General features: G+C 47.1%; 2 protein-coding genes and 1 pseudogene across 6 annotated transcripts in view; 1 reads left to right on the top strand and 2 right to left on the bottom strand.

The window, feature by feature from the left end:
- The window catches only part of CAMK1D (calcium/calmodulin dependent protein kinase ID), a 456,826-nt gene that overhangs the window by 351,939 nt on the left and 92,552 nt on the right, over positions 1-12,335 (bottom strand). The gene's annotated exons all lie outside the window — the stretch shown is intronic.
- On the top strand, positions 3,448-5,314 carry LOC118155257 (keratin, type II cytoskeletal 8). The gene has a single exon (XM_035306791.3). It carries the CDS (start codon positions 3,521-3,523, stop codon positions 4,967-4,969), a length of 1,449 nt encoding a protein of 482 aa, XP_035162682.1. The 5' UTR covers positions 3,448-3,520; the 3' UTR covers positions 4,970-5,314.
- Positions 6,091-6,238, bottom strand: LOC118143510 (U6atac minor spliceosomal RNA; annotated as a pseudogene).

The raw sequence follows: 12,335 nt of genomic DNA, 5'->3' as shown, positions 1-12,335 counted from the left end.
AAGTAAATTCAGAAAGATAACGCAACACACAGAGCATGGAACATGTATCTTCCATGTGGCCAGGAGCCTTTCTACATCCTTGAATGCACCTGCTTACAGCAAATCAAACCTACTCTGGCAGGGCTGTCTCACCAGCAATGGTGGATGCAAACGGTCCCGTCCTCACAGGCTCACTGCAGCAACTCCCATCACGAGCCCCAGAGATACTGCCCAAGCTTCCTGTAAGGTGAACTGAGAAGGCAGAGTGGAGGTCCTTGTGCAGTCGCTACCTACCTTTCCTTATCTACTAGGAAATGAAGATCACATCCTTCCAAGCCCCCTGAGATTCTAAGAGGACAGATCTGACAAAGTTCTAAATCAGCTTGTCCTCAAACAGAGCCCAATCTTTGAAACTCCGTCTCTAATAAAAATACAAAAACTTAGCCAGGTGTGATGGCAGGCACCTGTAATACCAGCTACTTAGGAGGCTGAGGCAGGAGAATCACTTGAACCCAGGAGGCAAAGGTTGCAGCAAGCCGAGATCGCACCACTGCACACACACCAGCCCAGGCAACAATGCAAAACTCCATCTCAAAAAAAAAATAGAATTGGGAGACCAGGCGTGGTGGCTTATGCCTATAATCCCAGCACTTTGGGAGTCTGAGTAGGAGAATTACTTAAAGCCAGGAGTTCAAGACGAGCCTGGGCAACATAGTAAGACCCCCATCTCTACAAAAATTAAAAATAAAATAAAATAAACTGGGCATGGCAGTGCACACCTGTAGTCCCAGCTACTCAGGAGGTTGAGGCAGGAGAATCGCTTGAGCCCAGGAGTTCAAGGCAGCAGGGAGAAACGATCACACCAGTGCACTCCAGACTGGACAAGAATGTGAGACCCCATCTCTTTAAAAATAAAATTTAAAAAAGAGTAGAGAAATAGAAAATGCAATAACAAGTTTCCATTATCCCCTTTTTGTGCATTTCCTAGATTGAAGGGATGTCCACGATGCCTGGAGCATTTCCTTAATTCACCATAGAGTGGAGTTTATCATGATTAGGAAATAAAGATCTGTATGACGCTGCATTTTTTTTGCCCTGAAAACAAATCTGATATCTGGTGTTTTTGTAAATAGATCACAGATCTAGTAATGCTTGTGAATACGCTGGTTCCATGTCAGACGAAGCTGTAGTCTGCACTGGTTGTCAGGAAAAGCCCAGCCTCGCAAATCTGGCTGCCCAGTCTGTGTTATTTTTCCTCCGTTCTCTGAGCAAAACTTAACTCTTGCTGTTGCGAACCTAGAGGTGCTGGAAGCAGTAACATCGCCTTTCCCCACGGCTTTGATCTATGTTATTCATTATTTCTCAGGTTTCATCCACATTTAATTGAACCCAAAGAGACAGAGAAAAATCTCTCTTGCAAACGTGTCATTTCATCGTAAAAACTTTTTTAAACAACCACATTTATCTTTCATCGAATTCACAAACCATGACAGAGAATTCTGCCAATAAAAAGAGCAGGAAGAGAAAATATAAATAAATAAACACAAGAGAAACATGTTTCAAATATCCACATGATCCACGGTGGAGCTATAATCGCCCTGGGATTCTCAGACGACGGCTCACGAAGACACATGGAGTGTGAGAGCTATGTGATTTATCTGAGTGGATGCGTGGGCTTTTTTCAATTTTCTGTAGCATATATCACAGTAATTAGGATTTTTTTAAAACTACTCCCTGAATAGAAAAAAAAATAGACTTGTCACAGTGATGCCTCATCACCTAATCATCTATGGTTATAGTCACAAATCACATAGATAACGTTAGCCCCAGAATAAGTTGATCGCTGTGAAAGCAAACTACGATGGTCAAAAGCACATTTTATTTATTCAATTAAGTTCTAGTTTTCCACTAACGTAGCAGTGGACTGGGGTAAAGTCACCTGCCATAATGTGGTTTTTTTTTTATTTGAAACTTATCGGAAGTCATAATGATATTATGATAAAATGTAATCCTGGCCAGGCTCCGTGGCTCATGCCTGTAATCCTAGCATTTTGAAAGGCCGAGGCAGGTGGATCACCTGAGGTCGGGAGTTCGAGACCAGCCTGGCCAACATGGCAAAACCCTGTCTCTATTAAAAACACAAAAATCATCCAGGCCTGGTGACACACGCCTGTACTCCCAGCTACTCAGGAGGCTGAGGCAGGAGAATTGCTTGAACGCAGGAGGCAGAGGTTGCAGTGAGCCAAGCTCACACCACTGCACTCCAGCCTGGGAAACAGAGTAAAAATCAGTTTGAAAAACAAAAGGAAAAGAAAAGAAACTTATCTGAAGCAATAATGATACGATAGTAAAATGTAATCCTCACTGCTGTAGCAAAAGATTAAATGTTAGATTTTACACCACTTTATTAGCCTATGTACAAATATTGTTCACAGGGCTAGGTGCAGCGGCTCACACCTGTAATCCCGACACTTTAGGAGGCCAAAGCAGGAGGATCACTTGAGGCCAGGAGTTCAAGAGACCAGCCTGGGCAACATAGTGAAACCCCATTTCTACAAATATTAATAATAACAACGAAATTCATTGGGCATGGCAGCGCATGCCTTTAGTTCCAGCTACTTAGGAGGCTGAGGTAGGGGGATTACTTGAGGCCAGGAGGTAGAGGCTGCAGTGAGCTATGATCATGCTACTGCACTCCAGCCTGGGGGACAGAGCAAGATCCTGCCTTTAAAAATGAAATTTAAAAACACTGTTTGCAAATGCATCATGAACAAACAGGAATATCTATCAGCAATGAGCATCCCCTCGGGCCTCAGCTTGGACTCCTTCCACCTTCCTCTTTTGGTCCTGCCGCATGAGCCTTCTCTTCCTCACTAAGCATCTGTTTGTCATGTGATGTGTTTGCCTCCTCAAGAAGCCAGCTCCAGGAAAGCTTGGACCTTAATGCTTCCATTGACAGCTCTAACCTTGGCATCTGAGATAGCAGATGGTACATGGGAGAGGCTCGGTACACATTTGCCGATGACTGAATGAATGAATGAATGAATGCAGCGACTTTGCTTGTGCGCAAAGAAATGCAGTCAATCACCTTCACTCTCCACCACCTGCTCTGAGTCTCGTTCAAAGTCAAAGGCATTCCCCAGCCGATTCGCTTTTGCTGGTTGCTGACTTGCTTTGCTGCATGATCGAAAGGTCAACACAATACATCAAAAGACCCATGCAAAGGAGGCATTCCTACACCTATGCCCAATCACTCCCGTTTCCTGGGCCTCAGACAGAAGATTATTTTATCATAACTTGTTCATCCTTCTAGTGTTATGGTGCGAATATAAGTAAATTCACATATATATTTTCATATGCCCGTCTTTCTTAGACAAAGGGCAGCATATTCCATGCACTGTTCTCCACTGTGGGTTCTGTGCTTGGCAACGTACCTGGAAATCTTCTCAAATCAAAACACAGATTTTGAAGAAGCAGCTTCTCCGCTCCTTCTGGAATCTCTCCCTAGTTCAGCTCGCCTGCTTCCACTCCTGCCTCCACCATGTCCACCAGGGTGACCCATAAGTCCTACAAGGTGTCCACCTCTGGCCCCGGGGCCTTCAGCAGTCGCTCCTTAACGAGTGGGCCTAGTGCCCGCTTGAGCTTCTCCCGAGTGAGCAGTAGTGGCTTCCGGGGTGGCCTGGGTGCAGGCTATTTTGGGGCCAGCGGCATAGGCATGGGAGGCATCACCGCCGTCACCATCAACCAGAACCTGCTGAACCCCATTAAGGTGGATGTGGACCCCAACATCCAGGCCGTGCGTACCCAGGAGAAGGAGCAGATCAAGACTCTCAACAACAAGTTTGCTTCCTTCATCGACAAGGTGCGGTTCCTGGAGCAGCAGAACAAGATGCTGGAGACCAAGTGGAGCCTCCTGCAGCAGCAGAAAACGGCTAGGAGCAACATGGATAACATGTTTGAGAAGTACATCAACAACCTGAGGCGGCAGCTGGAGACTCTGGGCCAGGAGAAGCTGAAGCTGGAGGCGGAGCTTGGCAACATGCAGGGGCTGGTGGAGGACTTCAAGAACAAGTATGAGGAAGAGATCAATAAGCGTACAGAGATGGAGAATGAATTTGTCCTCATCAAGAAGGATGTGGATGAAGCTTACATGAACAAGGTAGAGCTGGAGTCTCGCCTGGAAGGACTGACTGACGAGATCAACTTCCTCAGGCAGCTGTATGAAGAGGAGATCCGGGAGCTGCAGTCCCAGATCTCCGACACGTCTGTGGTGCTGTCCATGGACAACAGCCGCTCTCTGGACATGGATGGCATCATTGCCGAGGTCAAGGCGCAGTACGAGGAGATCGCCAACCGCAGCCGGGCTGAGGCGGAGAGCATATACCAGATCAAGTATGAGGAGTTGCAGATGCTGGCTGGGAAGCACGGGGATGACCTGCGGCGTACGAAGACTGAGATCTCCGAGATGAACCGGAACATCAGCCGGCTCCAGGCTGAGATCGAGGGCCTCAAAGGCCAGAGGGCTTCCCTGGAGGCTGCCATTAGAGATGCTGAGGATCGCGGGGAGCGGGCACTCAAGGATGCTCATGACAAGCAGAAGGAGCTGGAGGCCGCCCTGCAGCGGGCCAAGCAGGACATGGCAAAGCAGCTGCGTGAGTACCAGGAGCTGATGAATGTCAAACTGGCCCTGGACATCGAGATCGCCACCTACCGCAAGCTACTGGAGGGCGAGGAGAGCCGGCTGGAGTCCGAGATGCAGAACATGAGTATCCACACGAAGACCACCAGCGGCTATGCAGGTGGTCTGAGCTCTGCCTATGGGGGCCTCACAAGCCCCGGCCTCAGCTACGGCCTGGGCTCCAGCTTTGGCTCTGTCGCGGGCTCCAGCTCCATCAGCCGCACCAGCTCCACCAAGGCTGTGGTTGTGAAGAAGATTGAGACCCGCGATGGGAGGCTGGTGTCTGAGTCCTCTGACATCCTGCCCAAGTGAACAGCTGCAACAGCCCCTCCCAGCCTGCCCTTCCCAGCCTGCCCCTCCCAGCCTGCCCCTCCTGAGGCTGCCCCAGAGCCCAGGAGGGAGGTTGCTGTGCAGGGGAGCGCAGGGAACAGGAGACCCACCTGACGCTCAGCCCTAGCCCTCAGCCCACCGGCGCTCAGCCCTCAGCCCACCGGCGCTCAGCCCTAGCCCTCAGCCCACCGGCGGGGAGTTTACTGCCTGGGGACCCCCCTTGCCCATGCCTCCAGTTGCAAAACAATTCAATTGCTTTTTTTTTTTTTTGGTCCAAAATAAAATCTCAGCTAGCTCGGAAAACAAACAAACAAACAAACAAACAAACAAAAACACAGATTTTTTTTTTTTTTTTTTTTTTTGAGACGTAATCTTGCTCTGTCACCAGGCTGGAGTGCAGTGGCTCAATCTCAGCTCACGGTAACCTCCACCCTCTGGGTTCAAGAGATTCTCCTGCCCCAGCCTCCTGAGTAGCTGGGATTACAGGCGTACACCACCATTCCCAGCTAATTTTTGCGTTATTAGCATAGACGGGATTTCACCATGTTGGTCAGGCTGGTCTCGAACTCCTGACTTCATCTGCCTGCCTTGGCTTCCCACAGTATTGGGATTACAGGCATGGCCGGAACACAGATTTGTAGCATTCTCTTTAACAGCTGCATAGCGTTCCACTGCAGATAGACACCATCATCCCTTTAACTAGTCCCTTATTGACTGATGGCCACTTGGCGGCTTCCAACACTCTGGTGTCAAAAAGCTTCAATTATAATTGTGAGCAGATGTCATTTCATCACATGTGCGGGTGTATCTGCAGTAAAGATTCCCAGAAACAGGACTGCTGGGTCAAAGGGTAAATGCACCCGTAACATTACTTCACGGCACCAGATTCCCCTCCTGTTGGCTTATTCAAAAATACTGTTAAGTGCTACAAAGAAGCAGTGATATTTTAATTTTTTTTTTTTTTTCTGAGACACGGTCTCACTCTGTCACCCAGGCTGGAGTGCAGCGGCGCAATCACAGCTCACTGCAGCCTTGACCTCCTGGGTTCAAGTGATCCTCCCAGCTCAACCTGGGACCACAGGCACACACTGCCATGCCTGGCTAAGATTTTGAATTTTGTAGAGACAGGCCCTCACCATGTTGCCCAGGCTGGGTGATACTTTAAATGTATGTGTGTGGTACAGGTCCCAAGAATCTTTTCCATTCTTATCACGGGGACTGTTAATCTATTTCTTTACTTTCATAAAACATAGGTTCTTTTAAAATTTAAATCAATTCGGCAGCCCCCAGTGGTGCTCTGAGTTCGTCTTCCCTATTAAACTTGTATCCAACAATTCTCTTAAGCTAATAGGTTTTCCCTCTTTCAACCTACTGGAAAAAAACAGCCTCTCTCAAAGACTTGAAAGCCTAGTTACAACGGGTGGAATTAAATTTTTATAAGAGCATTCAGGAATTCTAAATCAGCAGCAAATATTTTTCTCATCACAATACACAGAATGACATGGAAAGAAAACATAAATGAATCTTTTAAAACTTTATTCATTCCAATTCGGGGGATCCCCAAACCTAGTTTATATTCCCAGAGTTTTTAGTAATTCATGACTTTTTCACAGTAAGAATCTATAATTAGAAAATGATGTCTATCTGCAGAAGTGATAGAGGGTTCTTTCCCACCCTAGCTTCTGGAGAAGGCATGAGGAAACAATACGGTTTCACATGAGAGTCTCAGATTTCAGGAAATTGACCTTCTGACTTAGAACATTTATTATAGGCGGGTGCACCAAAGCAATGATCTGCTTTCATGCTGGCATGGACTGGCTAAATACAAGCCATAGGAGACTAAATTCACTCCTTTGTGTAATATGGTTTTGTATAACACCGTCAATTTACTTTAAAATCATTTGGCACGGGCAGCGTGATAGTCTCCATGAGGTAGTTACTGTAAACGTCAATTCTAAGGATGGTCAGTTGCCCTACCCAATAACTCGTATTCTATCCATGAAAGACATGGACAAGAATGTTTTCAGCTGTTTTCTTTGTACCGGCTCAAACTGGAAACAACCAATGTCCATCAACCATAAAAAGGGACCTAAACTTTATATGATGGAATATTACAGAGCAGTGGGGAAAAAATGAACAACTTGTACGTGCAACAACAGGAATCAACCTCATAAAACGTAAGTGCAATTCCATTTTTAAAGGGAATTAAAAAGCGGGCAAAGGCCAGGTGCATTAGCTCATGCCTGTAATCTCAGCACTTTGGAAGGCCCAGGCAGGCGGATCACGAGGTCAGGAGATCAAGACCAGCCTGGCCAACACGGTAAAATGCTGTCTCTACTAATAATACAAAAATTAGCTGGGTGTGGAGGCACATGCCTGTAGTCCCAGCTACTCGGGAGGCTGAGGCAGGAGAACTGCATGAACCCGGGAGACAGAGGCTGCAGTAAGCCAAGATCATACCACCACACTACAGCCTGGAGACATAGACTCCATCTCAAAAAAAAAAAAGCAGGCAAAACTAATCTAAGGTGACAACAGTCAGAACAGTGATTACCAGGCTAGATATAGTGGCTCATGTCTGTAATCCCAACACTTAGGGAGGCCAAGGTGGGCAAATTGCTTGACCCCAGTAGTTCGACACCAGCCTGGGCAACATGGCAAAACCCCGTCTCTAGCAAAAAACACATAAAGTAGCTGAGTGTGGTGGCACACACCTGTAGTACCAGCTACTCAGGAGGCTGAGGCAGGAGGCTCACTTGAGCCTGGGAGGTCAAGGCTGCAGTGAGCCCTGGTCATGCCACTACACTCCAGCCTCAGTGACAGAGCAAGACCCTCTATCCTGAGGCCGGATTCCTAAAAAAGGTCCAGCTGTTGGTTTGGGAAATTTCTGACTGCCTGGCGCTTCTCATAGGATAAGAGAATCCTGGTTTTGGAATACCGGAAAATCTGTCTCAAGGGAAGCTTTCATACAACGTAGCAGTCAGAGCATGTAGGAAGGCACAGAGTAGGGACTCCTGATGACAGAAACGCTGTACAGACTGCCCTCGGCTGGCCAGCCTGCTCGCACACTTCCTGAATGAGGGGTCTTATGTGAATTTGGTCTGAAACTTGCTTGCATTATAACCTGGCAATAAGAATGTAGAAGAGCTAACCGTCATGCACCTAAAATGTTACCTACTAAAAAACCTGAGCATGTACAGTCAATCCAGCTTAGTTCGAGTCTCAACAGGTTTGCAGATTATTAAATGAATGGCAACCCAGGGCAGGCACAGTGGCTCACACCTGTCATCCCAGCATTTTTGGAGGCTGAGGCGGGAAGATCACTTGAGTCCAGGAGTTCAAGACTAGCCTGGGAAACACAGCGAGACTCCATCTCTACAGATAATTTAAAAATTAGCCAGGCATGGTGTTGCACACCTATAGTCCCAGCTACTCGGGAGGCTAAGGCAGGAGGCTCCCTTGAGCCCAGGAATTCGAGGCTGCACTGAGCCATGACTATGCCACGGCACTCTCCACCCGGGAGACAAAGCAAGATCTTGTCTCTAAAAAAATTTAAATTAAAAAAAAAATGGCAACCTGCAATCCACATAACATGGTGAGAAATTTCCTTATGAATTCCTTATAAATGAAATGAATAAAGGGGCCAGAAGTGAGGGAAACTAGACCCGTAAGCAACTTCACAGCAAGACCCAACCAGGGGGAGGGTTCCCATGGCCCCCACAGAGCTCTGCTGCAGGCCCCTTCCTCTTCAGCATTTTATGACTTCGAGGAGGGGGATACAATCATCATATCATAATTAATTTTGCGGACAACCCAAAATTAAACCAAACTCAGAATTCTAAAAGATCTTGACAGGCTGATGTAGTGAGCTGGATCTCACAAGATTGACCACGAACGTTAACAACTCAGAACAGAACAGGCAAGGCTCCATGATAACACGTATCGTGGTTGTTACATTTCAAACTCGAGGGGTTTTAGAGAACCAGCAGTTATCAGCAAAGTCCATGTGAGTCAGAAGTATGTTTTATGTATTATATTTCAACAAAGAGTTTCCTTTTAAAAATGTAATGCACACATATTCATACACCGATGTTCACAGCAGCCTGACTCCCAACCACCCACAGGTTGCTCCAAGAGTCCGTGGACAGATGAATGGGTAAGCAAAATACGGTCTAGCCATACAATGGAATATTATTCGGCCTTAAAAAGGAAGAAAATTTGGCCAGGCATGGCAGCTTATGCCTATAATCCCAGCACTTTGGGAGGCCGAGGCAGGCGGATCACAAGGTCAGGATCCATCTCTACTGAAAATACAAAAATTAGCTGGGCGAGGTGGCATGTGCCTATAATCCCAGCTACTCGGGAGGCTGAGGCAGGAGAATCCCTTGAACCTAGGAGGAGGAGCTTGTAGTGAGCCAAGATTACACAGGTGCACTCCAGCCTGGCAACAGAGCTAGACTCCATCTCCAAAAGAAAAGAAAGAAAGAAATGCATATCACCGATACGAAGACAATATTTATTAAGTGCCACTATTATCAGCATCGATCTCATTTCTCTCATCCCCTCTAAATATGAAGCTGAGACACAGGAAAAGGGCTGCCCCAGGAGTATAAACCCACAGGTAGGGCCAGGGCGCTGGGTCCCCAGGGATTCCAGGTCCCAAGAAGATGGCGAGAGTGAAGAGGGAACAGGTATTCCACATTCCTGATGTCTGCGGCAAAATCTCCCAGAGCCTCCTACCTCTTCCTCCTCCCAGGGCAGAACAGACTTACCTAGCTGGCCAAGAGGGAATGGAGGGGTACCAGCCCAGCTGGTTCTCCTCCTATTTCTTGGGAACCCGCTGGATGCCCACAGACTACTCCTCTCCTCTGGGCCAGGGGAGGAGCCTGCAGGGGCTAGGTGAACTGCTTCTGAGGCTGAGAGAGGGGAAGCCCTTTATTAAAACACGGCCCAGTCCTCCAACAGAACTTTTGTCAGGAATGAATGTAACATTTTGATCTCCATCTGCCTGGCCCCTCAGCCCTACTTCTCAATTGGTTCAGAGCTCATGGGGGAAAGGACGGTTCTCCTTGCTCCTCATCTGTGCCTGACACACCCAACACCATGCCTCTTACAGGGCGGGGAGGTTTGGGTGGGAAGTCTCCAAAGCTGGTTCTCACAGCGGGAGCCAGCACAAGGCACAGGACATGCCCGTTGGCTCATGACCTCTGGGGCCAGCAGCATCTGATATTCACCAAGCAGCCAAAGCATGACTTTTTCATTCTTTTATCCTGGAACAATGTGAGTTTCCTTAGACAGGTAACCCAATAGACCCAGCATTTAGTCTCGTGGAAGAAAATGCCAGAGTCTCAAATAACAAAACAAAACTAAAGCCAAAGGGTTGTCCAAGTCTCCGCTGTAACCTGAAATGGCATTAAGAACATTTATGGAGACTAGAAAATATAAGACCCAAAACCTGCTGTGCCTCAGACCAGGGCCCGGCCTCCTCCTCTCTGACCAGTATGTGAGTCAGCCAACCACTGGCAATGCGTGATCTGCCCAGTCTACAAGCCAGCCCCAGCTGGAGACATCACGAACCCATCCCTATTTATTCTATTAACCAAATCATTTCCCCATTTCCATTTCATCTTGCAAGAGAGCCATGTGCATGTCCCTAAAGCTTCAATCCGAAATTAACAAAATCACGCCGGCACTTCCTAATGGTATTAAACATGAAACTTTCATGCTTATATAAACCCAAGTTAGTTCCACCTCCTCATTCCCCAGAAGAAGTGACTATGGAACTGTAAGCTCAGGATACACCCAACTATAACTGGGGAAACTGAAACATAAACTGGATATTAGAGGATAGTAAGAAATTAGTATGAATTGTATTAGTTGTGATAATGCTATGTTGATTATATAGGGAAACTTCCTCCTCCCTCCTTCCTTCCTTCTTTCCCTTTCTCCCTCCCTCCTTCCTTTCTTTCTCTCTCTCCGTCCTTTCTTTCTCTCTCTCCGCCCTTTCTTCCTTCCTTCCTTCCTTCCTTCCTTTCCTTGCTTGGGTGAAGGAATAGAGATTCACACTATGTTAATATGGGTGTAACATCAAGATGTCTCTAATTTAATTTCTTTGTTTTTTGAGACAGAGTCTCACTCTGTTGTCCCGGCAGTAGGGCAGAGGTACAATCTCAGCTCACTGCAACCTCCGCCTCCAGGATTCAAGCAATTCTTCCACCCAAGCAGCTAGTATTACAGGCACCCGCCACCACACCCAGCTAATTTTTGTATTTTTAGTAGAGACGGCGTTTCACCATGTTGGCCAGGATGGTCTCGATCTCTTGACCTCATGATCCGCCTGCCTTGGTCTTCTCTGATCTTAATGGCCAAATACTCATTTAACATTGGCCCAGGAAACGTCTTTTCTGAGTGTCAAAGACAACATCAGTGTACCAGGGAACCCGAATCTTTCATAACACAGTAACATGACATAATAGATTCTGAATATGATCATACGGTAGCAATCATGAACCGCTTGCTGTGTACCAGGGACTGTTCTTTTACAAGAATGATCTCAGCAAACCACAGCATCCGATGAGATTACTGTCTCCATTGCATTGATGAAGTAACCAGGGAACATCGAAGTGAGGAAACCCACCAAAACCACAGAGCCCGCCACGACAGTCAGTGTTTTGGACAACTCGGCCAGACCTGCTCCTGTGACCACACCCCACTTCCAATAGCCACACTGCTTGCTTTTCACTGGGCAGAATGGTCCAGGGATAATTTCTTCTCATTCCTGTCTTTAAAAATAGTACAAAAGGATAAAAACAATAAGTAGAAGAGAAAAATAAAATCTGCCCCACAACATAACCGACGTCAAAAAAATCTTTTCACTTTGTTTTTCTCAACAAAAATTCAAATTGCTCAAGTGCTACCTGACTCTCCTCTCAGACAAACCTAGGTGAGAAATCCCGATGCTCTTCAGTTTCTCCTCCAGAGAACACTGTGGATGGGGCATGGTAGCCCATGTCTGTAAACCCAGCACTTTGGGAGGCTGAGGCAGGAGGATCCCTTGAGGCTAGGAGTTCAAGATCAGCCTGGGCAACATAAGACACCCTGTCTCTAGATAAAATAAAAGTAAGTTTAAAAAAAAGGCTGGTCGCAGTAGCTCACGCCTGTAATCCCAACACTTTGGGAGGCCGGGGCAGGAGGATCACTTGAGGTCAGGAATTAGAGACCAGCCTGACCAACATGGTGATTAGCCGGGTGTGGTGGTGCACGCCTGTAATCCCAGCTACTTGAAAAGCTGAGTCGAGAGAATCACTTGAATCTGGGAGGCAAAGGTTGCAGTGAGCCGAGATCATGC

Source organism: Callithrix jacchus, chromosome 7, assembly GCF_049354715.1.
Source record: "Callithrix jacchus isolate 240 chromosome 7, calJac240_pri, whole genome shotgun sequence".
Classification (NCBI taxonomy): Eukaryota; Metazoa; Chordata; class Mammalia; order Primates; family Cebidae; genus Callithrix; species Callithrix jacchus.
The sequence above is the reverse complement of the archived record's forward strand: the minus strand, read 5'-3'. Positions and strand labels throughout refer to the sequence as shown.